General features: G+C 44.9%; 1 protein-coding gene across 1 annotated transcript in view; it reads left to right on the top strand.

The window, feature by feature from the left end:
• The window catches only part of LOC126272500 (venom dipeptidyl peptidase 4-like), a 360,092-nt gene that overhangs the window by 240,405 nt on the left and 92,932 nt on the right, over positions 1 to 26,755 (top strand). Inside the window, exon 7 of the mRNA XM_049975390.1 lies at positions 7,306 to 7,490. Coding sequence (XP_049831347.1) covers positions 7,306 to 7,490 — 185 coding nt within the window. The remainder of the gene's footprint in view (positions 1 to 7,305; positions 7,491 to 26,755) is intronic.

The following is a 26,755-nucleotide window of genomic DNA, read 5'->3' as shown; positions in this document are numbered from 1 at the left end:
TACTAGAACTGACTTGTGATTACATGTTCACGCAATTTGGGTGCATACATCCTGAGAAATCAGTACCTAGAACAACCACCTCTGGCCGTAATAACGGCCTTGATACGCCTGGACATTGAGTCAAACAGAGCTTGGATAGCGTGTGCAGGTACAGCTGCCCATGCAGTTTCAACACGATACCACAGTTCATTAAGAGTAGTGAGTGGCGTATTGCGACGAGCCAGTTGCAGGGCCACCACTGACAAGACGTTTTCAGTTGGTGAGAGATCTGGAGAAAGTGCTGGCCAGGGCAGCAGTCGAATATTTTCTGTATCCAGAAAGGCCCGTATAGGACCTGCAACATGCGGTCGTGCGTTATCCTGCTGAAATGTTGGGTTTCGCAGTGATTGAACGAAGGTTAGAGCCACGGGTCGTAACACATCTGAAATGCAACGTCCACTGTTCAAAGTGCCGTCAAAGCGAATAAGAGGTGACCGAGACCTGTAGCCAATGGCACCCCATACCATCACGCCGGTTGATATGCCAGTTTGGCGATGACGAATACACGCTTCGAACATGCGTTCACCCCGATGTCGCCAAACCCGAATGTGACCATCATGATGCTGTAAACAGAACCTGGATTCATCCGAAAAAATGACGTTTTGCCATTCGTGCCCCCACGTTCGTAGTTGAGTACACCATCGCAGGCGCTCCTGTCTGTGATGCAGCGTCAAGCGTTACCGCAGCCATGGTCTCCGAGCTGATAGTCCATGCTGCTGCAAACGTCGTCGAACTGTTCGTACAGATTGTTGTTGTCTTGCAGACGTCCCCATCTGTTGACTCAGGGATCGAGGCGTGGCTGCACGATCCGTTACAGCCATGCGGATAAGATGCCTATCATCTCCACTGCTAATGATACGAGGGCGTTTGATCCAGCTCGGCGTTCCGTATTAACCTCCTGAACTCACCGATTCCATATTCTGCTAACAGTCATTGGATCTCGAGCACCGCGAAGAGAAATGTAGCGATGCGATAAACCGCCTTCGCGATAGGCTACAATCCGACCCTTATCAAAGTCAGAAACGTGATGGTACGCATTTCTCCTCCTTACACTAGGCATCAAAACAACGTTTCACCAGGCAACGCCGGTCAACTGCTGTTTGTGTATGAGAAATCGGTTGGAAATTTGCCTCATGTCAGGACGTTGTAGGTGTCGCCACCGGCGCCAGCCTTGTCTGAATGCTATGAAAAGCTACTCATTTGCATATCACAGCATCTTCTTCCTGTCGGTTAAATTTCGCGTCTGTAGCACGTCATCCTCGTGGTGTATCAATTTTCATGTCCAGTAGTATACTAGATTTTCGTAAAATATGTGTCGAATATTTTCAGATGTGATGGCGCTCATCGAAACAAAAAATAATAAGTCCAGTAAACATGGGTATGAAAACGCACAGTCGGGCGGTTCTAGGAGCTTCAGTCGGGAACCGCGCGACCGCTACTTCCGCAGTTTCGAATCCTGCCTCGGGCATGGATGTGTGTGATGTCCTTAGGTTAGTTAGGTTTAAGTAGTTATAAGTTCTTGGGGACTGATGACCTCAGAAGTTGAGTGCCATAGTGCTCAGAGCCATTTGAACCATACTACCATCTCTCAAAGTATTCAACACACGGGTGCATTCAATCTAGAGTTGCTGCTCGATCACTGGAGTGGGGTGCGCTGTTCCCTCCAGATGTGAAATAAGTCACTCATGTGCATATGCTCAGAAAGAGGCATACACCGTCATGCCTGCCTCTATTTGGGTGTGGGGTTCGACAGCCGCACAGCAAATAGGCGCAAGGAAGACAGACATAAACTCAACCATTAGACGGACAGGCTGTTTCTAACAGACTGAGCCGTAACTGGCCTGTGGCCACGTAGATGTTGTGGAGCGCAGACTAGAGTGCCCGTCACGAAATTAGACACCTCAAGGTCACATTCGCTGCCTGCAGGCCACAGGCGCTAAGCTCTGTGATTCGCCTGCCTCATAACTTTGTTGTCACATATGCACTGTTATAAGTGCAGTAGAACAGCGCTAGGTGAGTGTTCAGTGTTTCTGTGCGTTATCGTGTGTTCACTTGTGGTTTCAGTCTTTCGTGGAACGGTGCAGTGACGTGTATTTGGTAGTGATCGTAGTGCGGGAGCAAGTACCCGCGTGTCGTACTACTCATGTCGGTGCGTGCATAGGAAAAAAAAGACATACGAAAACAATCTGAACTGTCGTACAGAATGTACTGAATTCTTTTACTGATCTGACCAACAGTGAAGAGACCGGCAATAATATACATTTCGCGCAAGTTCAGAAACTGACAACAAAATTATGTGGTTCTCCGGAATCGACTATATTCCATACTAACAGTGCAGTAAGATCGGCAGGATCTCTATATGTGAGCATGTGTTTTCTATCTCCATAAAAGGGATATAAATGAATACGGAAATCTACGGAATTTGACGGTTTTGACAAAAAATTAATGAATAGAAATGTTCGTAAATAGTACTACAAAGGAAAATATCCGACGGCTAGAAAAAGACACGATGATCTCGGTGAGAAAATTAATTCCTCTGGCTCAGAGAGCTCCGTTCTATGTCTGCTCTTCTCGTTAGGTTTTTAATTCGGAATGTGTAATGAGGGGGAAATTTTTTAATGGAGTCCAAACACATTGCAGCACCAAGAGCGAAATTTTGTGTACAATATACTTATTGCGCGCTTAGGACAATAATCTTGTATTATACTTCGATAAAACTTGGATCTAACAAACCACACGCACAAATATACGAGATTTATTGTTAAGAGTCAGAATCTGGTGACAATATACATCAACATGTCTTATCCATGCCCTATTTTTCTGCATAGTGTCCATCACATTCTATGGCCGTACGTCAACGTAGAAGAGCATGTATTCCCTGCTGGTAAAAGCTCTTGTCTTGTTGGTGTAGTCATGTTTTCACTGCGTAACTGATTCAAATGGTTCAAATGGCTCTGAGCACTATGGGACTAAACAGCTGTGGTCATCAGTCCCCTAGAACTTAGAACTACTTAAACCTAACTACCCTAAGGACATTACACACATCCATGCCCGAGGCAGGATTCGAACCTGCGACCGTAGCAGTCACACGTTTCCGGACTGCGCGCCTAGAACCGCGAGACCACCGCGGCCGGCACTGCGTGACTGACACCCTCGTCATCTTCAAAGTGTGTTACCCGTAGAGAATCTTTAAGCGGCCTAAGAGATGGAAGTCCGAGGGTGCCAGGTCGGTACGATTGATGAGACAATGATGTCAAACCCAATTTGGCGATATTTCCCCCGGGTTCAGAGACTTGGTGTGAGGGCGTGCATTATCGTGATGGAACAAGATTTCTGCTGGATTCTTGTCCGATCGAAGACGTCGGGAACGGTTCTTGAGTTTATTCAGAATCTTCACGTATGCCTCTGAATTGATGGTTGACCCTCTTGGCATCACATCCTCGAGAATGACGCCATCACAGTCCGAGAAGGCTGTCATCATGACTTTTCTGGCAGATGGGGTTGTCTTGAATTCCTTCTTTTGTGGTGAATGAGGATGATGCCACTCCATGGACTGCCTTTTTGTTTCTGGCGCAAAGTGGTGCACCCAGCTTTAGATCCCTGTAACGATCCGTGACAGAAAGGCCTCTCCGTCGGTCTCAAAACGCTTCAGCGATTCTGATGAAATGTTCTTTCTTTGAATCTTGTGGTCCACTGTGAGCATTCGTGGAATCCATCGTGAGCATCTCTTCGAATATCCGAGAGTCTCGATCATTGTAGACGCACTTCCAATGCTGACCGACAACTGTAGAGCCAGTTGTCGAGTTGTGACGCGCCAGTGGGCATGAATAATGGGATCCACACGGTTGAGCATGTCTGCAGCAGTGGCTGTGATAGGACGTTCCTAGCTTGGCTCATCATGGAGCTCTGATTCTGCATTTCCTGAGGCTGTAGTTTTCTTTAGCCATCGCCCAATTGTACTCCAATGAACTGCAGCATCGCCATACAGTGCACACAAATGTTTACGGATGTTCACCACGGTTTCTTTTTCTGCACACAATAATTCAATAAAAGCACGCTGTTTCTAACTTGAGTCGTATGTAGACGCCATTTTGACGCTGTACTACGGCTGTGCCATCTGCCAGAACGGTTCGAAACTTCGCCGGTGCACAGAACAAATATCAGACGTGAAGCACCAACAAGGACGTTTGTCTATGTACGTTAATGGCCATTTTAAAAAAAAGTGGGGCATTACTTGTTGAACGACCCTCGTATTTTCCCTGACTTCAGCGGAAATATTGGCCTGAAAGTAGCGACTGTTACTTCTGTATAGCGCGATTTGGGTGATGGGTGCAGTGACGAAGGATCAGTAGGAGCTGTAAACAAAAACTTTCCAAGAGTTAGGAAATACTCTCAGCCGTGTTAAATCGAGCCGTCGGAACTAAAATCTGGCGGCGACATACAAGTATTCCCGCGCAGTCGATAATGTTTTCATACGTGACCCGAGACACTATGATGTCTCAGATCTTACCAAAATTAATTTCATTACTTTCTTAACAATTTTGTTGCTGGAAGTTTCTACAAGGTCCAACAGCACGCCAATTCAGCGACGACATTTTTCGTTACATATGCGGAATGGTTACACACCTCTTACAGTATTTCTTTATGTCAGAATACTATAATGTTTTCACGATAAAACATGTATCATACGCATCTAGATTTTTGTGTTAGCTGAAGAGCCAACACGTGTTACGAGTGGAGGCCGAACTACACGCGTTTTAGCTCACGCAGGCTGGCGTGAGGAGGGAAGAACTATACTGACGTGAGGTCTGGAACATGACAAGGAATGAGAATTCAGAAAGCGGACGTAATTAGTTTGATACTTAACTTGAATCCATTAATGATGAACGTCGCTCCTAAAGGTACACGATTCACAATATTATCTGTTCAGAATATATTATAGTAACTGAATATGGCGCTTTCCTAGGTCGTAGCAAATGACGTAGCTGAAGGCTATGCTAAACTGTCGTCTCTGCAAATGAGAGCGTATGTAGACAGTGAACTATCGCTAGTAAAGTCGGCTGTACCACTGGGGCGAGTGCTAGGGAGTCTCTAGACTAGACCTGCCGTGTGGCGGCGCTCGGTTTGCAATTACTGACAGTGGCGACACGCGGGTTCGACGTATACTAACGGACCGCGGCCGATTTAAAGGCTACCACCCAGCAAGTGTGCTGTCTGGCGGTGACACCACATGGATGATCGTCAGAAAATGTCTGAAACACTTGTAGGGCTGTTGCAGGGCGGATTGTACCGAGATATAAATGTTAACACTTTGCAGCCCGCACGTCTCGTAACAATTCATTGGCTTGGCGCCAGCAGTGATAATTCGGATTACTTGGCTCGTCGCTGGCTGTTTTGACATTATCGGGTGATTATAAATTGATTTGTTTTACTAATCTCATCGTTAGTTCGCATAAGTTCTCAACCCTGTTCCCGTACTTTCATTAAATTTCGAAGATATACATAGGTAAATAAATACAAAACTTGTTTGTTTCACATATTTGTTTGTTAGCATTGTCTTTGGTAGTTAGTATTTCTCTTTCATATGATATGTAGCAAAACAGTATCCAAGATGTAACGTAACTCCACAAGACTTGCACAGTAAGAGTATTGTTTTTTTATTTTTGGAACATACATGGCAGTTTCTTCATTTTCGTTTATTCCTTTCGGAAATACGTAGGCCTATTAGTTGATGTTGCTTTATGTGACCTGAAAGTCTGTCAACCGGATCATGATGGGATGTACCCGATGTAGTGGCAACCTCCAAGTTAAGCTCTGCACACTCATGGTAAACAAGCGTATCGTCTCTTTCATCTGCTATGACGAACAAAAACTTGTAAAAACCAAAGACCTGTTGACGTGTGTTTAACTGATTGTTACCTAAACAAAACACCACCAGAATGCAAAAGATACTAAAGTTCTGTCGCCAGCCACTGCAGGATACTATGCACACGACAGCACTGTGGTACCGCCGGCCACTGAGCGATACTATACACACGACACCACAGTGGTGTCGCCGGACGGCAGAGTGTTAAGGAAAAAATTCGATACATTGCGCCGTTTCCGAGTTATTTACCATTGAAATTAGCCAATCAGGGCGTCGCGCGCTCACATTCAAGCGGCCTGCTACGTCCGATGCTACCCAACTAGTGCTTCGGTTGGGTGGCTGAAACCTGAATTTGCACTCGCGACCAACTGATTGGCTAACTTCAGTGTTAAATAACTCGGAAACGGCACAACGTATAGAATTTTTTTCTTAACATTTGAGTGTCAGTACAACCTACCATGCAACATTCCTACAAGCGTTTCAGACATTTTCTGACCACTCTCATTCTTTTGCTTGTGCTGTTTTTCCTGCGGATACGCAGGGTCGGCATGGGTAATCGGATGTGGCAATGTTAGTTGAAGGGCTGGCCAGATGCCCTTCGTGCTGCCACCCCGTACCCCCGGGAAGGAATAAGCGTACCCCAACTGTCTGTGACGAGTGTAATCAATGGAACAGTGCGAAAGTGTTCAGATGTCTGTGAGCCGTGTAACTGAGGCGGGACGTGGGGACCAGCCCGGTATTCATCTAGGGGGATGTGGAAAACCGCCTAAAAACCATATCCAGGCTGGCTGGCACACCGGCCCTCGTCGTCAATCCGCCAGGCTAACCTGGCGGGTTTTCTGACCACTCTCTCTAAACGTTGAAAATGTTCATATATTATTTTCAGTGCAAATATGTCAGTGGTTCTGTTTTTTCGACGGATTGCACTCCGTATTCAGGCCACGAGTGACCTACCGGGACCATCGGACCACCATGTCATTCTCAGTGGAGGACGTGGATAGGAGGGGTGTGGGGTCAGCACACCGCTCTCACCGAAGCTGCTACTATTCGGTCGAGTAGCTCCTCAATTGGCATTACGAGGCTGAGTCCACCCCTTTTCGACAGATTGAGGTAAAAAAATATTATCTTTAAAATTTATTGCAACGTGAGTTTATATTTTTGTTCGTGTCAGCTGGAAAGAATTTTCTTTTAGAAATTACTCAGTCATATCCTAAAGTAGAGATGTCTAATATTTTTTTCGTAATTTTTACTAATATTTGAAATCATCACTAACCTGCAACGCTGTAAGGCTGTGGGATGACCTTGAAGTGGCTATTTTCACGATGCCCGCGGTAGTATTCAGCGGTTTGTTGAAGAAGCCGTAGGCGAGTGGCGGCAGTGCAGCGGCGCCGGTGTTGCAGAGTCGCTGAGCGCCGAGGAGTCGCTGAACAAGGAGGGCGCCATCTGGTGGTCCCCCAGCGGGTCTCGGCTGGTGTTGGCGCGCTACGACGACTCGGCCGTGCAGAGCAGCAGCCTGCTGCGCTACGGGCAGCCCGGCCTCCTGAAGGGGCAGTACGCCACCGTCGTCTCCTTCCGCTACTCCAAGGTACTCGTCTGGCCGTAGCAACTTGACGGTTTCGCTGGTGTTGCCAGAAGAGGATAGAATCGGCACTGACAAACTACCTCGGGTTCTTCGGCCGACGTCGATCTGATTTTACTGAAGTTTCTCCAGGACCAGTGCCTGGCAATGTCATAGATTCACCCTCCACTGTCGGTGGTGAACTGGAACCGAGCTCGCGGCCGCGGACTATAAGTGCCTGCCGCGCCAACGTCCGAGGGCTTCCCCGCGGTCATTTCCGGTGCGGTTCTCTTCTTGCTACCTGCGATGGTCGTTCGCTGCAGTACGGGAAGCCAGGATCTGTTTACCTTAAGGCTTTCCCCTTTCCTGTTGAAGCTGTTCGCGTGTTTTTGTATCACTACACCTTCTCTGACCAAGCAGGTGTGATAGTGCTTCTCTACAGCCAGAACTTCCGTGTCGGTGAATTTTATTACATGGTCGGTCTCACTCAGTGCGTGCTCTGCCACGGCCAATTTCTCCATCTGCCCCAAACTACAATGCCGCTTATGTTCTTTGATCCTGGTTTTGACTGATCGTCGAGTTATTCCGACATAAACTTCTCCGCATGTGCATGGTATACGATATATTCCCGACACTGCAAGTGGGTCCCTTTTCTCCCTTGCCGATCTAAGACACTCTTTGATCTTCCTTGTCGGTTTGAAAATCGCCCTTACGCCTTGTTTGCGCAATATACGGCCGATTCTGTCAGTCACTCTGTGAATGTGTGGCACAAAGGCCGTACCCGACATTTCTTTTTCTGGTTCCTTACCTCGCCGAGTGTTTGGCTGTGTTACACATCTAATATAATTTGAGGAGTACCCATTGCTCCTCAGAACACTTTCCAAGTGTTGCATTTCGCGTCTCAGGTGCTGCAACTCACATATTCGTCCTGCTCGCATTACGAGCGTATTAATCACGTCGCTATCCTGGTTCGGGTGGTGCTTTCACAGTTTGTGCAGGTATCGGTCCATGTGTTTCAGTTTTCGATCCCTTGTGACCAGCACATCTAGAAATGGCAATTTTTTGTGAGTCGCCGCACCTTAGACGCGAAAGGCAACACCTGGAAAGTGTTCTGAGGAGCAATGGGTACGCCAAAAATTATATTAGAAGTGTAACAGAGCCAAACACTCGGCGAAGTAAGCAATCAGAAAAAGTATCATCGGGTACGGCCTTTCTGCCATACATTCCCAGAGTGACGGACAGAATCGGCCGTATATTGCGCAAACAAGGCGTAAGGGCGATTTTCAAACCGACGAGGAAGATCAAAGAGTGTCTTAGATCGGCAAGGGAGAAGAGGGACACACTTGCAGTGTCGGGATAAACAGTATACCATGCACATGCGGAGAAGTTTATGTCGGAATGACTGGACGATCAGTCAACACCAAGATCAAAGAACATATGCGACATTGCAGGTTGGGGAAAATGGAGAAATCGGCCGTGGCAGAGCACGCACTGAGTGAGACCGACCACGTAAGAAAATTCCTCGACACAGATTTCTGGTTGTAGAGAAGCGTTATCACACCCGCTTGTTCAGAGAAGCTATAGCAATACAAAAACACGTGAACAGCTTCAACAAGAAAGAGGAAAGCCTTAAGGTAAACAGATCCTGGCGTCCCGTACTGCAGCGAACGACCGTCGCAGGTAGCAAGAGGAGAACCGTACCGGAAATGACCGCGGAGAAACCCTCGGACGTTGGCGCGCCAGGTACATATATAGTCTTCGGCCGCGAGCTCGGTTCCAATTCACCACCGCCATTGGAGGGTGCAGCTTTGACAATGCCAGCCACTCGTGCTGGCGAAACGTCAGTAAAATCATCAGATGAACGTCGGCCGAAGAACCCGAGACAGAAGCCAATAGACAGTTTGTCAACAAGTGGCCACGAAATCCTTAACAATGTTGTAGGATCGGCACTACTTGAGAGATATCCATTTGTCTGCGAGCACTGCCAACGTCAAGCATCTCCTAGACACGAAGTACACTCATGTTCAGAGAAAACGGAACACTAAGAACAAACAGAGATACGACGTTCACATTCATCACTCATATACATCAATATGTTCTGCAGAAATGATTAGCATTTCAATCGCCTCGGTTCAGCGAGTGTCCTGTTGCCTAGTAGGCACAGGTTCCGCCATGGACCCTGATAACGTGTTCCATGCGTGATGGCATAGACGCGTATAAAGTGCTAGTGGCGTCCAACGGTACAGTTGCATTCACCTGTTTCCAAAGTTAATCTGTGGTAGTTGGAACTGGGCCACATTGCTGCACCCGTCGTTTGACACTTTCGACTGGCGACAAGCCTCGTGATCTGGCGGTCCAGGGGTAAACGCTGACACCTTGTGACACCAAAAAGACACGTGTTCGTGCAGCAACATGTGATCGGGCATTGTCCTGCTGAAAAATGGCGTCGGGGCGTTGCGCAGGAAGAATGTGGCTGCGGGTCGCAGGCTGTCATTCACATAGGTCACACTGGTCGCTGGACACGCTCCAGCTGTGATTTGTGGTTGTATCCAACATCGCCCCGCGCCCAGAATGCTTGAGTTGGCGCTGTATGTCTTGTGGAAATGCAGGCATTGTGATGCCGTTCCCCCTGTCTCTGACGAAAAGTACAACCATCATTTCCAAACAAACAGAACCCGGATTCGTTTGAAAACACTATCTGATGCCATTCTTGTCCCCAGTGACGTCGTTCCATACACCATTGCCGTCTAACATGTTTCTGCACATTCATCAAAGGCAGGCGGAGACGTGGACAATGCATGCCGTAGTAAAGGGGGACGGTCTGTCATCCCTGTTAGTATACGATGTGTTACACTGTTCCACTGTTTCGCCAGAGCCGAAGAGGATGTACATCCGTCCTGCAATGCCATTCGGATGAGTTGTCGATCTTCTCGAGAGGTGGTCTGGTTGGCGTGATCTGACCCTTACCGTAGTGTTCTACAGCTTTCCGTAAACCATTCTGTGCACACCCGTTGCACTGCCGAAACACTACGTCCCACACGAGCAACAATTTCCCGGCTGCATGCATCAGTTCTCTCAGGTCAGTAGCGCATCCTCTCTCAAACTCTCTCATTTGACGGCATGGTTCGCACATGTATCTGCGAGACATCTTGCACGTCTGCTCGAGTCACACTGATCCATTACCTTTGGTTTATAGTGACAATGAGAGCCCTAGACACATTTTACTGGTAGGTGGTGTTGCGCCGCGATGTTGATGTTGATCCTGAACCAGCGGACTGACATGTTTCAAATGGTAATCATTTCTGCAGAACATACTGATGTAGCGTCCTGTGAATATGACCGTCCTATCTCTAGTCGTTGAAGGTGTTCTGTTTTTCTCAACGTGAGTGTATTACGAAATGCTTGTATTCACTAGCAAGTAACTTCTGTATGCACTTGTTGAGGTCAAATTATTCAAGTTTACTTCTTCAAATTACTGGGGCAAATTTATTTCAGGAACTTGTCGCAAGTAGTAGTTGCAGTTATTCTTAAAAACCGCTGTTGTTCCATTATTATTAATGAATGAAAATCGTTATGAATCACAAAAATAAAAAATAGATTTTTTTAGAGAAGTACATATTAATGTTGCTAAGAAAAACTATTCAGTTAGCTAAAGGACTTCAATTAGATTAAAAACGTTGACGATATCGTATTCAAATTTGGAACATCTCTTGTCTATTTCACAAACAGGTAGTTCATAACTGCAAACAAAAATGCGGGGTGCCATCTCACCAAGAGACTGCATTTTAATTACTCTTCGACTTTTGCAAGCAGCACTTACTACTTTTATCGTAAATGCAATGCATTTATGTTTAAGGCAACAATTTAAAAATTAAGCTAGCATTTAATGGCGTCTGTACTGCCATTTTACGTTCTCTTCTGTGAAACAAATTGATTGGTAAAAGCATTTTGCACTACCCCGAGTTGTGGTACCAATTATATGCCTTTAGTTGTTGCAAAAGTACATTTTTTGCGACCCATCTGTCTTTGTTCCAGTCTCCTTTGCGACAGCGATACTTTCGCACTGGTACTGCACACACAGAACTTCTGTTAAGTTTGAAATTTCCTGGCAGATCAAAACTGTGTGCCAAACCGAGACTCGAACTCGGGACCTTTGCCTTTCGCGGGCAAGTGCTCTACCATCTGAGCTACCCAAGTACGACTCACGCTCCGTCCTCACAAAAAATAAAAGTAATGTTAAATGTATTTGGAATGCTATGGGATTCAAGTGCTGAGGTCATCAGTCCCTAAATTTACGCACTACTTAACCTAAATTATCCTGAGGTCAAACACACACCTCCATGCCCGAGGGAGGACTCGAACCACCGCCGGGACTAGCCGCACAGTCCATGACTGCAGCGCCCTCGACCGCTCGGCTAATCCCGCGCGGCACGTCCTTACAGCCTTACTTCTGCCAGTACCTCGTCTCCTACCTTCCAAACTTTACAGACGTTCTCCTGCGCAGGAAAGCTTCTGTAAAGTTTGGAAGGTAGGAGACGAGGTACTGGCAGAAGTAAAGCTGTGAGGACGGGGCGTGAGTCGTGCTTGGGTAGGTCAGATGGTAGAGCACTTGCCCGCGAAAGGCAAAGGTTCCGAGTTCGAGTCTCGGTCCCGCACACAGTTTGAATTGCCAGGAAGTTCGATATCAGCGAACACTTAGCTGCAAAGTAAAAATCTCATTATGTTAAGTTTGACAAAAATTTCCACGCAATGATAAATTCGACAAGTCGTTGCAGCAATATGCAAGTAACTGGAACTAATTTTCACGCTGCAGAGGAGTGCGCGTTGATTTGAAACTTTCTGACAACTTAAAACCGTCTGCCGAACCGGGACTCGAACCTGGGAACACGGTCTGGCGCACAGTTTTAGTTCGTCAGGAAATTTCATGCAAGAAACTGTTCCACTAACTTGCAAATTTCTTGAAGTAGACGAAACTATGGGACGTCAATGGGAGAGGTGGGGGGGGTTTGCAGATATGGTGACTCCTAATATTCCACCCAAGTCTGTGATTGTGTGGATAATGCACCGTACCAAAGGAGGAAGTTCGACAGGATGCCTAAAAAATACGACTTCAGGATTACGATGTTAGAGTGGTTCCGAGACAGGCAAATAAAGTGCTACGACTCAATGAGTACAGCTGAAATGCTATGTAAAATAAAGGAAAACAAACCAGCCGTGAAAATGTATGTCGTGGATGAAATCGCTGAAAGCAGTCCGCTTACGGCGCAACAAATGCGATCTAAATAGGGTAGACCTGACATGGGCCAAAATATAGCACAATTTCAGGGAAAACAATATCACTGATGACGTGCGGAAGGAAGGAGTGCAGAAAATGCTGCTTTCCTTTCAGTTGCTGCAAAGGACTGACAAGGCTAAAGCAGGAAACTGCGGCAGCTGCAAGCGTATTGGACACGAGATGAAATGTGCACAGCTCGTGGTCTCGCGGTCGCGTTCTCGCTTCCTGAGCACCGGTGTCCCGGGTTCGATTCCCGGCGGGGTCAGGGATTTTCACCTGCCTCGAGAAGACTGGGTCTGGGTGTTTGTGTTGTCCGCATCATTTCATCATCAGCCATGAAAGTGGCGAGTGTGGACTGAGCAAGGGTTGTAAATTTGCACGGGCGCTGATAACCACACTGTTGAGCGCCCCACAAACCAAACATCATTGTCATCATCAACGAGATGAAATAATGGAAATGGCCATTGATGAAGTTACCATCGGTACCACGTCCTCAAACGATGATGACGATGATCTTGAATCAAACAAAAATGACAGTGACCTTTAGTGAACATCATTTTGACAATTACTTCACGCACAGTTAATTATACTTTGTAAACATTACTGCTGTTCTGTGGGTTTTGTCTTTCGATTCATAGTACCGAATTGTACATTCATCTACTTTCATTTTTCATTATTTTCGATAAATAATACCTAGGCCGTAGGTAGGATGAATATTTAAACAAATTAGGTAGATTCCGATCCGACGGAGGTGTCACTTAAACCAGCAAGATTACCGCGAGTGTCGCCTCCGATTTCACGTTTAGCACAAAATGCAGGAAGAAGCCGATGCTGCCTTTCCCTCACCTCTCCTCTCCCCTCGGCGGCACAGCCGATACCGATAGCCACACGCATAAAGCAAGTTATAACCCTTCTAGTGTATTTTGGGATCTGACCTGTACCTATATTAAATTCATAACTGATACTTATCCATCCAGTGTATAATGCTTCTGATTTAGAAACTCGAAAACGGCCTACGGCCGAAGTTGTACCTTCGTACATTTACACTCATGCTCATAAATTAAGGATAGTTGCAGAATTTGGTGCCACACAACGTGACACTACACAAAACTGGCTCTAGTGGCATAGGCACATAGGGAACACACACGACACAGATCTGTAAGTCCATGGTACTGGTGAAAAGTTGAGAAAACCGTCCCGAAACACATGTGCTAAAAACGCCACTGTTTCCTGCGCATGTACCCCGACATCAATATGGGATATGATCACCATGCACACGTACACAAGCCGCACAACGGGTTGGCATACTCTGGACCAAGTGGTCGAGCAGCTGCTGGGGTATAGCCTCCCATTTTTGCACCAGTGCCTGTCGGAGCTCCTGAACCGTCCTAGGGGTTTGAAGACATGCAGCGATGCGTCGTCCGAGAGCATCCCAGACGTGTTGGATGGGGTTTATGTCTGGAGAACAGGGAGGCCACTCCATATCTTCTGTTTCAAGGTACTCATACACAATGGCAGTTCGGTGGGGCCTTGCGTTATCATCCATTAGGAAGAAGGTGGGACCCACTGCACCTCTGGAAAGGTGGAGATACTGGTGCAAAATGACGTCCCGATACATCTGTTACAGTTCCTCTGTCAAAGACATGCAGGGGTTTACGTGCACCAATCATAATCCCACCCCACACCATCAAACCACGACCTCCATACAGGCCCCTTTTAAGGACATTAAGGCGTTGGTATCTGGTTTCTGGTTCACGCCAGATGAAAACCCGGGGAGCATCACTGTTCAGACTATAGCTGGTATCGTTCGTGAACATAACCAGGGACCACTGTTCCAATGACTATGTACTGTGTTCTTGACACCAGGCTTTACGGGCTCTTCCGTGACCAGGGGTCAGTCGCATGCACCTTGCAGGTCTCCGGGGGAATAAATCATTTCTGTTCAGTCGTGTGTATACTGTGTGTCTGGAGACAGCTGTTGCAGTGGCTCCAGTAAGGTCCCGAGCAAGGCTACCTGCAATACTCCGTGGCCGTCTGCGGGAGATATCGGTCTTCTTGTGGTGTGGTACACTGTGGACGTCCCGCACTGTAGCACCTGGACTGCTGGAATCGTTGCCATAATCTTGAGATCACACTTTGTGGCACACGGAGAGCCCGTCCTACGACCTGCTGTTTTTGACCAGCCTCCAGTCGCCGTAGTATTCTAACCCTCATAACATCATCAATGTGTGTTCTTTGAGCCATTTTCAGCACATAGTCACCATTAGCACGTCTGAAAACGTCTGCACAGTTACTCGCTACACCAACACACCTCTGTGTATGTGGACTGCTGCCAACGCCACCATGCGAAAACCGCAAGCCAGCCAGAGCGGCACAGTGGTTCTAGGCGCTTCAGACTGGAACGGCGAGACCGCTACGGTCGCAGGTTCGAATCGTGTCTCGGGCATGGATGTGTGTGATGTCCTTAGGTTAGTTAGGTTTAAGTACTAAGTTCTAGGGGACTGACGGCCTCAGATGTTAAGTCCCATAGTGCTCAGAGCCATTTGAACCATTTTTTTCGAAGACCGCAGTTCAAATGCATCGCACGGTCATACCCCGAGGTGATTTAAACCCACAAACTGCCCACCAGAGCGTTGTTTCACCATGTATCTGCATTATCGTTAATTTATGAGCATGGGTGTGTATTAAATTCATAAGTGATACTTATTCATCCAATGTATAATGGTTCTGATTTAGAAAGTCGAAAACGGTCTAAGGCGAAATTGTACCCTCGTACATCTAGTAAAGAGAACTGCAGCTCATGGTATCACGAACTGTTAATTCGTCACAGCTGCTGACCCTATCGGAATGAAAATATGGAATCAATGTGAATGTTTAGTCTGAAATTTATTTGTGCTGAAAATTTACAAATAAAATTATACAAAGTACTCTCACCTCCTACGCGGAACCACATCAGTAGCGAGGATTCTTATAAAAATCGATACAGTATCATCTGTAGACAATTTACACAAATGACGGGCACATATACACATGGGTTTATCGATAAAAAAATCTACCCGACGTGTCTGTATGTGGCATTACTTGGGCTTGATTCAACATAAAAGCCCTGTAACAGAGCACATCACAAGATGGGAAACTTTCCAAACGGTTAACCATTAACCATAAGGCCGAATACACGTGTACGAACGAAAGGAACAGTAAGCCAGGTTTCTCCTCAACATAGTAAATAACGAAAATTTGTTTTAAGCAATACATTTGGAAGATTACGATATTGAATTTTTAGTTGATTCAGGATATTCAGAGTATGAAATTTACTACAGAGATGCCACATATCTGATGTAGTAACCCGGCATGGGTCGCAACACACGTAGTGGGAAACTCACACTCAGATCATAGGTGACTCGGGATCTGAGGTCTCCTTCTCTCACACGCGAGCGGCTACTTGCAGGAGTGAGACAGCGACGGGGTCAGACTGAAATCTTTCAGGTCTCTGTGATTGGAGATGGTGCAGAATGACTCAGATGTCAGGTTAAGGAGGCAGATGTGGCGATAAGGGAATGAGACTAGTGTGGTTTACTGGTCTGTTTTTAATGCTTCTTCACGTTTTTACAGTGCATGTGTTGATGAACACAGACGCTAGATCATATCTGGACTCCTAAGATCCAATTAATGTAAATCTAATGCACAGATGAAGTCTGTAATTTCACGCTATTATTGACCAGTTACCTGATCAAAGAGTCACACCGGCCTAACACTCTATAAAGAACAGGGTACACACAGAATTCATAGCACAAATCATGAGAAGGAGACAGTTTCTACTTCTCTAGTCGAGCCCTTAGGTTCAGCTGCGCTTCACAATGGAAGTGACAAACAGATAACAGGCACGGACGGCCAGTGTGGCCGAGCGATTCTAGGCGCTACAGTCTGGTACCGCGCGAATGCTACGGTCGCAGGATGTGTGTGATGTCCTTAGGTTAGTTGGGTTTAAGTAGTTCTACGTTGTAGGTGACTGATGACCTCAGCAGTTAAGTCCCATAGTGCTCAGAGCCATTTTTTGAACACGCACGTTTATGCAAACGTACAAAAGGAACCACTTAATTGAATATGATTCCCAGCTGACATAGTTTCTGGTGTCAGGTGTTGATCAACCGAGGTACTGACTGGGTAAAACCGCTCTGCTGGCTATAACTGTGTTGCTTGGTGTTTGGTAGCCTCTACTGTATAGATGGTGACTCAACTGCGCCTGCCTATGGGTTGTATGCAACCTGCAACTCCTTCAAAAACTGCACTTGAAATTCTTATGTTCTTGCTACACACCAACCATTAGCTCTACAGAAGAAATGAACATGATATTTTTGTAAGAAATGTAATGTAGTTAAACTTTGTACTTTTTTTTTGAATAATCGAAATCTATGGCCTCTAGCAAAAAGGTATCCTGGTACAAAATTTAACTACATTAAATTTCTTACAGAGAGGTCAGGTCCATTTTTTGCTGTAGGACTAATGACTCGTGTTTAGTGAGCGAGAGAATGTGAAAATCTTGCATGTGCTATTTGAAGGTGTTGCAGATGGCTTAAAACCCAATGGTAGGAGCAGCTCAGTGACACTGGGTGCTGCATCTGGGCCGATTTGTTGAATGATGGTACGTGACTGCTTTGTTTTTTTTGTGCTCAATTCGCAGTTGGCAAGTGTAAAATGAGCTGTTTCTTAATGCCTATGACGTCCTACTGGCCTGAAGAAAGTGACTAAATCTCTATCTGAGGTACCAGGCTTCACTGTTGATTTTGATACGTATGGTGATTTTATTTTTTTATTTTTCTAATGATTTGGTCATTACAGCTGCCTGCCACTGACCCAGCTGAGCACTGTGTCGAAATGACCTTCAATGGCAGATATGCTTCTTCAACGCTGTGCAACAGTTCATCAGTCGTAGAGCTGGCGAGTGGTAGCATACTAGTCTCTTGGCAAGACATGAGCAGGTGTTTTGAATGGCTGAGAGATCTGGGGAACGTGTCAGGCAAGGTAAAGGTGGAACGTACTACGTACTGAAGTAGGTAAGGACAACGTGGGAAACATGCGGTCTTGCACCCTCTTACTCAAAATTAACGTTACAGACTCCTCTAAGTCAAGGCCCGGTCCTTGGCCTTAACACAGCTTGTGCCCAGATTTCTAGCTGTGCTAACCAGTGTTGACCTCATGGTGCGCTAGTTGTGCCCCCATACCTTCACTCTAGGTACTGTGGCCGGTATGAGGGTGAAGAATACAGTCTGCGAGTATTCGTTCTCATTGGAGCCTCCACACAAGGACACGTCCAACGTGATGCTGCACACAGGACTGACAAGAAGGGCTTCCCAGCAGTGGGATCGAGTTTTTGAAACCATCTGTACGATTATGTAGGTTAAGACTCCGGGTATCACGCACTGCAGCCATCCATCCTGGTGTACTCTCATTTTCAAGTATGTAATGAAAAAAAATAGAAATTTTGTGTGACACTCAATAACATCAAAAATGTGCTATCAAATAGTTTGGTTGTGTGGTGTAGGGTACACGATAGCAGCTTCACGTACAGGAGCTTGTGGTTTCGAGTTTTAGCAGGTGCAACACCTTTTTTACTTCCATTCGCTTGTCACATAATTTTAATCATAATATCAACTTCTTGATTTGCTCTGATTTTTCTTCCTATCATTGTTTTTCCACTTGAAATCTTCGTTCTTCTGTTCCTAATTAATTTAATATATTAATTTAGATTTAATATCTTTTGTTTTATCACCCTGTTTTTTCGTTCACATTATGGAGTTCATTATATCTATTTCTCATTTTGTTTGAATTTCATTACACTTCTAAATCCTTCTTTCATTGTAATCTTCATCTGAGGTGTTCAGTGCAATACGTATTTAGGTTATGTCTTGAATGTTTGTATGACGATTACCATGCAAAAATTTGCACGTCTAGTCACGAAAAGTGCGTTTTTCACACCACTGCGCAGTCAGTGTGATTAGATTATTGGGTGTTTTGCTTTTTAACTGCCATATCTGAATTTTCAAATAATTGGATAATGTAATTAAATTCGTAATCACCAAGTTTCAGATCGGAAAAAGAATGATATAAAGAAAAAATGAAACAAACGGGAAAAGATTTATATCATGACTGAAATAATGTGACTAAGGAACAGAAATAAAAAAAATACATTTAAACCACTTAATTCAATAAAATTAATGATAAAGTAATTTCGAAAAAGATTAAAAAATAAAAACGTACTACAGCTGACGAGACTCGAACGTCCAAGCTCTTGCATGTGAAGCTGTTAGCCTACCCATTGACTTCTATTTTTTTTAACACTATTGGGCAACCCGCAAAATTTAGATCTTTTTTCGTCAGTTTCTCGCAAACGAGAGCCCACAAGGTGAATGGCTGCAGGGGGATCTTAACCTACAACACTGTATATTTGAAATTACAATGAAATGAACACCCTTAGCTGCTTACAGGCGTTGACATACGTCAACGGGGACAGACCAAAATGTGTGCCCCGACTGGGACTCGAACCCGGGATCTCCTGCTTACATGGCAGACGCTCTTCCCATCTGAGCCACCGAGGACACAGATGATAGCGCGACAGCAGGGATTTGTCTGTGGCACGCCTCCCGCGAAACCCACATTCTCAACGTATTGTCCCGCACTACATTCGTGATGCCCCCGCCCATTATACTCATTACTCGCGGCGCAGGGCGCTACGAATGTAGTGCGGGACAATACGTTGAGAATGTGGGTTTCGCGGCAGGCGTGCCACAGATAAATCCCTGCTGTCGCGCTATACACTGTGTCCTCGGTGGCTCACATGGATAGAGCCTCTGCCATGTAAGCAGGAAATCCCGGGTTCGATTCCCGGTCGGAGTACACATTTTCATCTGTCCCCGTTGACGTATATCAACGCCTGTAAGCAGTTAAGGGTGTTCATTTCATTCTAACGAGTTGCTTGTACGCCAAACTTTCAGGAAACATTCCTCACTCACAAAGAAGAAAATATGTTATGTGGACATGTGTCCGGAAACGCTTACTTTCCATGTTAGAGCTCATTTTATTACTAGTCTTCAAATCACATTAATCATGGAATGGAAACACACAGCAACAACTTTGTTAGAGGAAATGTTCAAAATGTCCTCCGTTAGCGAGGATACATGCATCCATCCTCCGCCGCATGGAATCCCTGATGCGCTGATGCAGCCCTGGAGAATGGCGTATTGTATCACAGCCGTCCACAATAAGAGCACGAAGAGTCTCTGCATTTGGTACCGGGGTTGCGTAGAAAAGAGCTTTCAAATGCCCCCATAAATGAAAGTCAAGTGGGCTGAGGTCAGGAGAGCGTGGAGGCCATGGAATTGGTCCGCCTCTACCAATCCATCGGTCACCGAATCTGTTGTTGAGAAGCGTACGAACAATTCGACTGCAATGTGCAGGAGGTCCATCGCGCATGAACCACATGTTGTGTCGTACTTGTAAAGGCACATGTTCTAGCAGCACAGGTAGAGTATCCCATATGAAATCATGATAACGTGCTCCATTGATCGTAGGTGGAAGAACGAACCTAAAATGAGCTCTAACATGGAAATTAAGCGTTTCCGGACACATGTCCACGTAACATCTTTTCTTTATTTGTGTGTGAGGAATGTTTCCTGAACGTTTTGCCGTACCTTTTTGTAACAGCCTGTATATATACTGCATATTTGGAGTGAAAAAAAGTCGATCTTACAGCTGAGGGCCTCTCCTTGTGAGGTTCATCTGAAAAGACTCCATGGTCTCACTCTGTGTGCAGTGTTGTCGTTGTGTGCACCACTGTCAGCTGCCGGTCTCCGCTACTGCGTCGAGGAACCTGCAACAGCGGTCGCCGTGCCGACGGTTGGTGCTGCTCCAGACACGGCCGCAATGTCCGCGTGGAAACTTGTCCCGCTGCAAACAAGCTCATTTTGTGACTCGACGGCGTGGTTCTACGATCCTGCACCGCAGAGCATGCAACACGTCTCTCCTCTCGAGCGCTAGGCATGCAGGGCCACTGACAACCTGCGTGGTGTTGAGTATGGCACTCCTGCATCCGCTGATTTCATATTCGCTTGACAGTAGTGGGACAGGACTAGTAGCAGCTTCCCGCACGATAAGTCGCAGTGTCGACGGGCTACAATCCTGCCGCTGTCGAATTTCGTCACGAGGTGATAGCCGTTTATCCTTCCTACATGAGGCATAACACGATCTTCCATCAAATAAACAGCGTTCAGATTCGATTTTTAAATACAAAACCTGTTGCGCAATCTTTCTTACATATAGAATGTACTGCGTTTTCCCATAAGTTTAATAAACACAACAGATACGCAAAATATCAACAATATATTCTCCCTCGATATTTACAACAGTTTGCCAACGCTGCGGTAACTTTTCGATTCCGCGACTGCAGAAATCACATGGTTCTGGGGCGAAGAACTCATCGCGCTTTGTTCGGAGAGCATTTCTAACCGGTGTAATGTTGTTGCTTCGATTTGTTATGTGAAAGCGGTGCTGACAGACAATAAAAGCGGGTTAAAAGCTGTGAGCTATCTGAGGAAGTTAACGTTGTATTACTGAGCAACTGTTTCACCAGGTATCCAGTCTAGCTCACCAAATTTCCAACCAGACTAACATTAATTATAATCTTTTAATAGTCATACGAAAACCGGTGATACATATATAAAAAAGAGAAAAGAAATAAATCAGTTTATATTTGGAAATTTATTTCAACATTGATCATTGGAATTTCAGCATATTAAACTTGAGTCATAACTAAGCTGGTGCCTTAAATAGGATTGTGAAAATGTGGGTTTGTAATCTTACGGAACACATCAAATAGGGAGCTAAGATTGGGAGACTGCATACAACACTACATTCATAAAATAACACACGAAGAACATTGAAACATATGCAAGAGGAAGTTAACCACAACCAACCGATTCAATTTTCACCTAAAGAAGTTACATTCGTAGCGCAATCCTGTCCGTCATGTAATTACCACACACTGGTATACTAAATTCATACTAACTCTCTGTGAAATCTTCCCGAACAGAATAGCTGAGGGTTACTTTGATGATTACACCACATGCTTCACGTGGTCAACTTGGTTTACACAAAGTGTGTACTCCACAATAATCTTGATAATTAAAATAAATTAGATCGAAAAGCAATTTACAAAACAAAAACCTCGAACTGGTTACTATCGTCTTACTATTAACCTGATGGGTCAAACAATTGTATAAGCACGTGGTACTGGTCTTACAAAGTACACCCCACGTGGGTTGAACATAAAGAAAAGTTGCTATATTGAAAAATATTGTTAAGACGAGACGTTATAATCTCACGCACATTCGCATTTAAGATTGATGATCTTAGTTAGAGTTACTGATCAACTTTACTCACAAAGTAGTGACAAAGCAACTACCGGAAGATATTCTGAACTGTACACTCGAATCACACTGCGATGCAATTTAAGATAACATTATGTATTTTAGAGCTAAACATGAAATAAAGGTGATTAAATTTTCAGTTAGGCTGAACTTAAGAAATCCATTGTCCTACGGACTTTGCAGACACGCGCTTAGCCGGAGGTCTTAGCACTTCAGACGCTCGCCGCGGACAGACTGACCTGCGCTCCTACCAAGGGTGTTTCCGTATACAAAACGGAAGTGACCAGAGGGGCAGCTTCCTATACCAACATGACAAGGGACGGACAGAACCACACTAAGGATAGAAATCTCTTTGCTTTTAGAAAGCGTAGCTACCTGTTCCGACGTTGGTCCTACTATTCTCTAGCAGACAGGCTTGTCTGCTACCATCCAGCATGCAACTAGAAATACATTTGCCCATTCATCCTCTCACACAGAAGGGAAGGGGGATGACAGTATCTTATCATATACAGTATATAAAAGAAAGCGGAAGTAGGTTCCGTATGAGACTGTGTGACATGAATTACATATAAACTGTGTTTTAAAGTGTAGTAGTGTGAGAGATCGTTCTTGTTTATGTGTAGAAGTAACACGTACCACTGCTCAGTCTCCTCGCAGATAGTCAGAAACGCCACACTAAATTTAGAAGAGGAATTTATGCCGTAAATGACAACAGATTTCAGAAATTAACATGAAAGGAATCCAACAGATACCTTTCACCGGGAAGGATATTTCTTGAAAGTTGTTCGATAGAGAGCATAAAACGTGAAAATCTGAGAAGACAAAATCAGATTAATAAGGTGAATGCTTAATGGCTTCCCAACCGAGCTCCTACAAGGTGTTTTTTGTCGGTCTAGCAGGGTGCGGGCGGGCATTATCGTGGATAAAGCATCACTTCACGCAATCTTCCTGGTCGTTGTTCTTGGACTGTGTCTACAAGACGTGCAAGTTGTTAACAATAAATGTTATCTGTGATTGCTACACCTTGGGAAAGCAATTCGTTGCACGCCGCACCGCTGCTGTTCCGCCATGTACATAAAATTATCTTTCGTGGATGAGCACAGCTCTTTGTACGGGGAGCTGCTGCTTTGTTTGGGTTCCACCAATCCTTTCTTTTTCTTGTGTCAGCGTAAAAATGCCATTTCTCGTTACTAGTAGCGACACAGGATAGGAATGGTTGGTGTTGTTCATGAGTCACTTGATGATGAGCAATCAGAGACGCTGACGGGCCCACCGGCCGTTTTGTGTGACTTTGGCTTAGAGCACACGGTACCGACATACCCACTTTGTGGACCTTCCCCTCTGCATGAAAATGTCGCACGGTAGTGGAATGATCTCAGTTCATCACATCTGCCAGTTCTTGAGTACTATGACTTGGATCATTGTGTACTGATGCGTTTAAGCGACCTTCATTGAACCTCGAAAGTCTTGCTGAACATGGAGAGTCACTAATGTCAAAACGATCCTCCTTAAAACAAGAAAGCCATTATCTAGCCGTGTTGTGTCCAGTGGCGTTATCCCCTCTAAGGAAAAAGATAATGTCGGAAACGGGCCAATTTCTGCTCTTGCCACTCCATTTTTCTAGCGTCCACAGCTCCACTCACATCTCCAAATGACAAAATGTGACCTCAAATAACAACAGTGAACTACATAAAAAATAACAGTGATAAATAAACCCATAGCAACCGGAAGACCAACATTCAAAACAAAAACGCTACGAAATAATGAACCAACCTAATACTACACGTTTTCTTGTTCTCTTCTAAGTGTGTCATTGTTTTTATATTCAACATTTTATGTCCACAGAGACCTCTCCGCATTTTCTGGCAGCGTCCTGAGATCCTCTCTTCTGTAATTATCTCATGTTCTCAATATATACGATGATTCAGCTGTCCCTACCCACGGGTTTTACGCAACTCGCAATGCCTTTAAATACCACTCGCAAGATTGTTATATTCTTTTAATCACTACGTGCAAATCATTTGTCCTACAGAAAACAATTAAGACGACGATCCTGCAGCACATTTAATGTAGTTAAATTTTATTCTGGGATCCGTTTCCGCTAGAGAAACTAGTCTTCCAATTATTCAAGAAAAACTTACAATGGTGACCTTCAAAGACGTTTTTCTTGAATTAAGGGAAGGTTTACTATCTTTTGGTTCAAAAAACCGATTTTTTTTAAATTGCTTTTTTGGATCCTAGAAGTGTTTAGAATCCACCCCTGAAAAGGTTTTTCCGAATACGGAACGGAAATGTTTGATATTCGCGGTAGAACAAAAAAATACACGTGCCTGAAACAGGTCTTTTCACGCACCTGTTTTTTATTTCGGAGGACGACCTATTGTACCGGTGCTTGGGAGGAAACACACAAAATTCAAATGAAAGTTTGAATGCGTGTGTTTGGGAGCTAGCCCCCAAGTATTTGCATTCTGGTGCAAAGACTGTGGATATTGCTATTTTCCTGGCAGTGAGCAGCTTCAACGAAGGGTATTGAGCAATTCTGAAGACCATGACAACGATGGACGTCACCCTGGGACCCTATTCGACGCAGCTCGCCAAGCATTCGGGCGACCATCGGAGTCAAGCGGCCGAAAACCGCTTGTCACTGGCCGTACGAGCGGCTCTGGAGCAGCGCAGGATGGCCCAGATCGAGCAGAACACCCTCTATGAGGAAGAGGAAGGACTAGTTTATGGACCCGGAATAGCAGATTGAACGTGCATTGCAAACGAATTTTTCTCGAAATCACTTTTCTTTTATCGCGCGGTATGGTAACTTCAAATCTACTGAACCGATTGGCATTATTGTTTGTTTCCGACGAAGATAACTAAATTGTCTAGGAGTTGTACCACTTTTATTCCGATCCATCAACTATAAATAGTTTTACTTGGCCGACGAAGTCGAAAAATCGATGTAAAAAATCCTTTTTTTTTCAAATGGCCGCCATTTTGTTTCCTATGGTCTAAATGACTTGAAAGACGTACAACTCCTAATGAATCTTATATATTTCGCTAACGTCAACTCAATTTTGGTTTCAGAACAGCCAGTACACCTGTGACATACCGCGCGTGGAGGTCTACATCGAAATTTTGTTTAGTTCCGATGGCACTTCCGCCTTCACTCTTAGACATTACCCGTCGAAAAAATTTCAGTTTGTAGAGGAAATATCAATAAACATTTTGACCAAATTTGAAATGATATCTATAACACATACTGAGAAAAAAATTCTCATAGAAAAAGCTTTTTTCGGGCCAAAGATAGTAAACCTCCCCTTAAGTCGAAAACGCTGCCTTCCGGCGCAGACGTCACCTAGTACAAAATTTAACTTCATTAAATTTCCTACAAAAGGATCAGTTCATTTTTTCTCTAGAACTAATATTTTGTGCGTAACGAGCGAGAGAATATGAAAATCTCGCTCGTGGTTTTTGTAGGCGTTCCGGGGTCCATAAAACGTATTGGCAGGGCCACCTAAATCACTCTGTATCCTACAGAGTCACGCAAGTATGTGTATTCAAATTCACTATTCAATCGTTAACTTTGTTAACAGAATTTTTTTTAAAATTCATATGGTAATATTTTGTGTTCTACAATTACTTGTCTTTCTTAATAATTATTTAACATGTTCTGTATCATGCACTGAAACATCATCGGAGGTAGTCGGGGTTGCTTTTCTGTGTCGCATATAACAAACGTCTTCCTCAAAAGCAGCTGTTTATTGAATGCATAGGGTAATATAAGGTCACCGCGGCCGCTGTCATCTGAAAAAAAAAAGAAAAGGCTGAGTGAAGTTCTCATCAATGGAATTTGAAAGATGTAATGCATAGAACTATTACCCTGTATCCCTCAAGAGGACATCCAGAAACTCTATCAATCAATGCCAAGCCATGTAACTACTTGCATAAGGGCCACAGGCAGACCAAAGTTCTTTTGAAAAAAAAAAAATTGATACTGTAATAATTTGTTTGTCTGTACATGCACACCACATATACAAATTTACGTCCCGTTCAGATAAATCTTTCGTTGTCCATGATTTTTTTTTTTGTCTTCGAGTGGTTCATGGTGTGGGTTCCTGTAGTCATGTCCTAGTTCATGAACCACGGGCGACGTATGAGTGGCCAAGTAAGTGGTCCCGACAGTCGGGATACCAGTTACTTTGGAATAAGGCTGGGTATCTTGGGCATATTCTGAGTCGTGGTCACCTTTGTGCTCATACGGCAAAGACTACCAAATCCACCGGTTAGTCCCTCAACCGTTAGGAGTAAAACCCAATGGGACTCGGGGCAAGTAAGGCTAGCAACCTGCTTCCCCGGTACTTTAAATATGATGCTGGCAACAATCAGAGCAAAATGCCTCGGACCTTTAGAGGTGACGGAGTCCCACCTCTAACTGACAAAGCAGGGACTCCTAAGATACGACTTGTCAAACAAATGGTAATGAGATGGGGAGCTATTAATATCAATGGGGGCTACTCTGGGAAGAAGGTAGAGCTGGCAGAGGGTGCAAATAAGATGGGGCTGGACGTTTTAGCTGTTAGTGACATTCGGGTAAGGGGTGAGAA

The sequence above is a fragment of the Schistocerca gregaria genome, chromosome 5, assembly GCF_023897955.1.
Source record: "Schistocerca gregaria isolate iqSchGreg1 chromosome 5, iqSchGreg1.2, whole genome shotgun sequence".
Taxonomy (NCBI): Eukaryota; Metazoa; Arthropoda; class Insecta; order Orthoptera; family Acrididae; genus Schistocerca; species Schistocerca gregaria.
The sequence above is the reverse complement of the archived record's forward strand: the minus strand, read 5'-3'. Positions and strand labels throughout refer to the sequence as shown.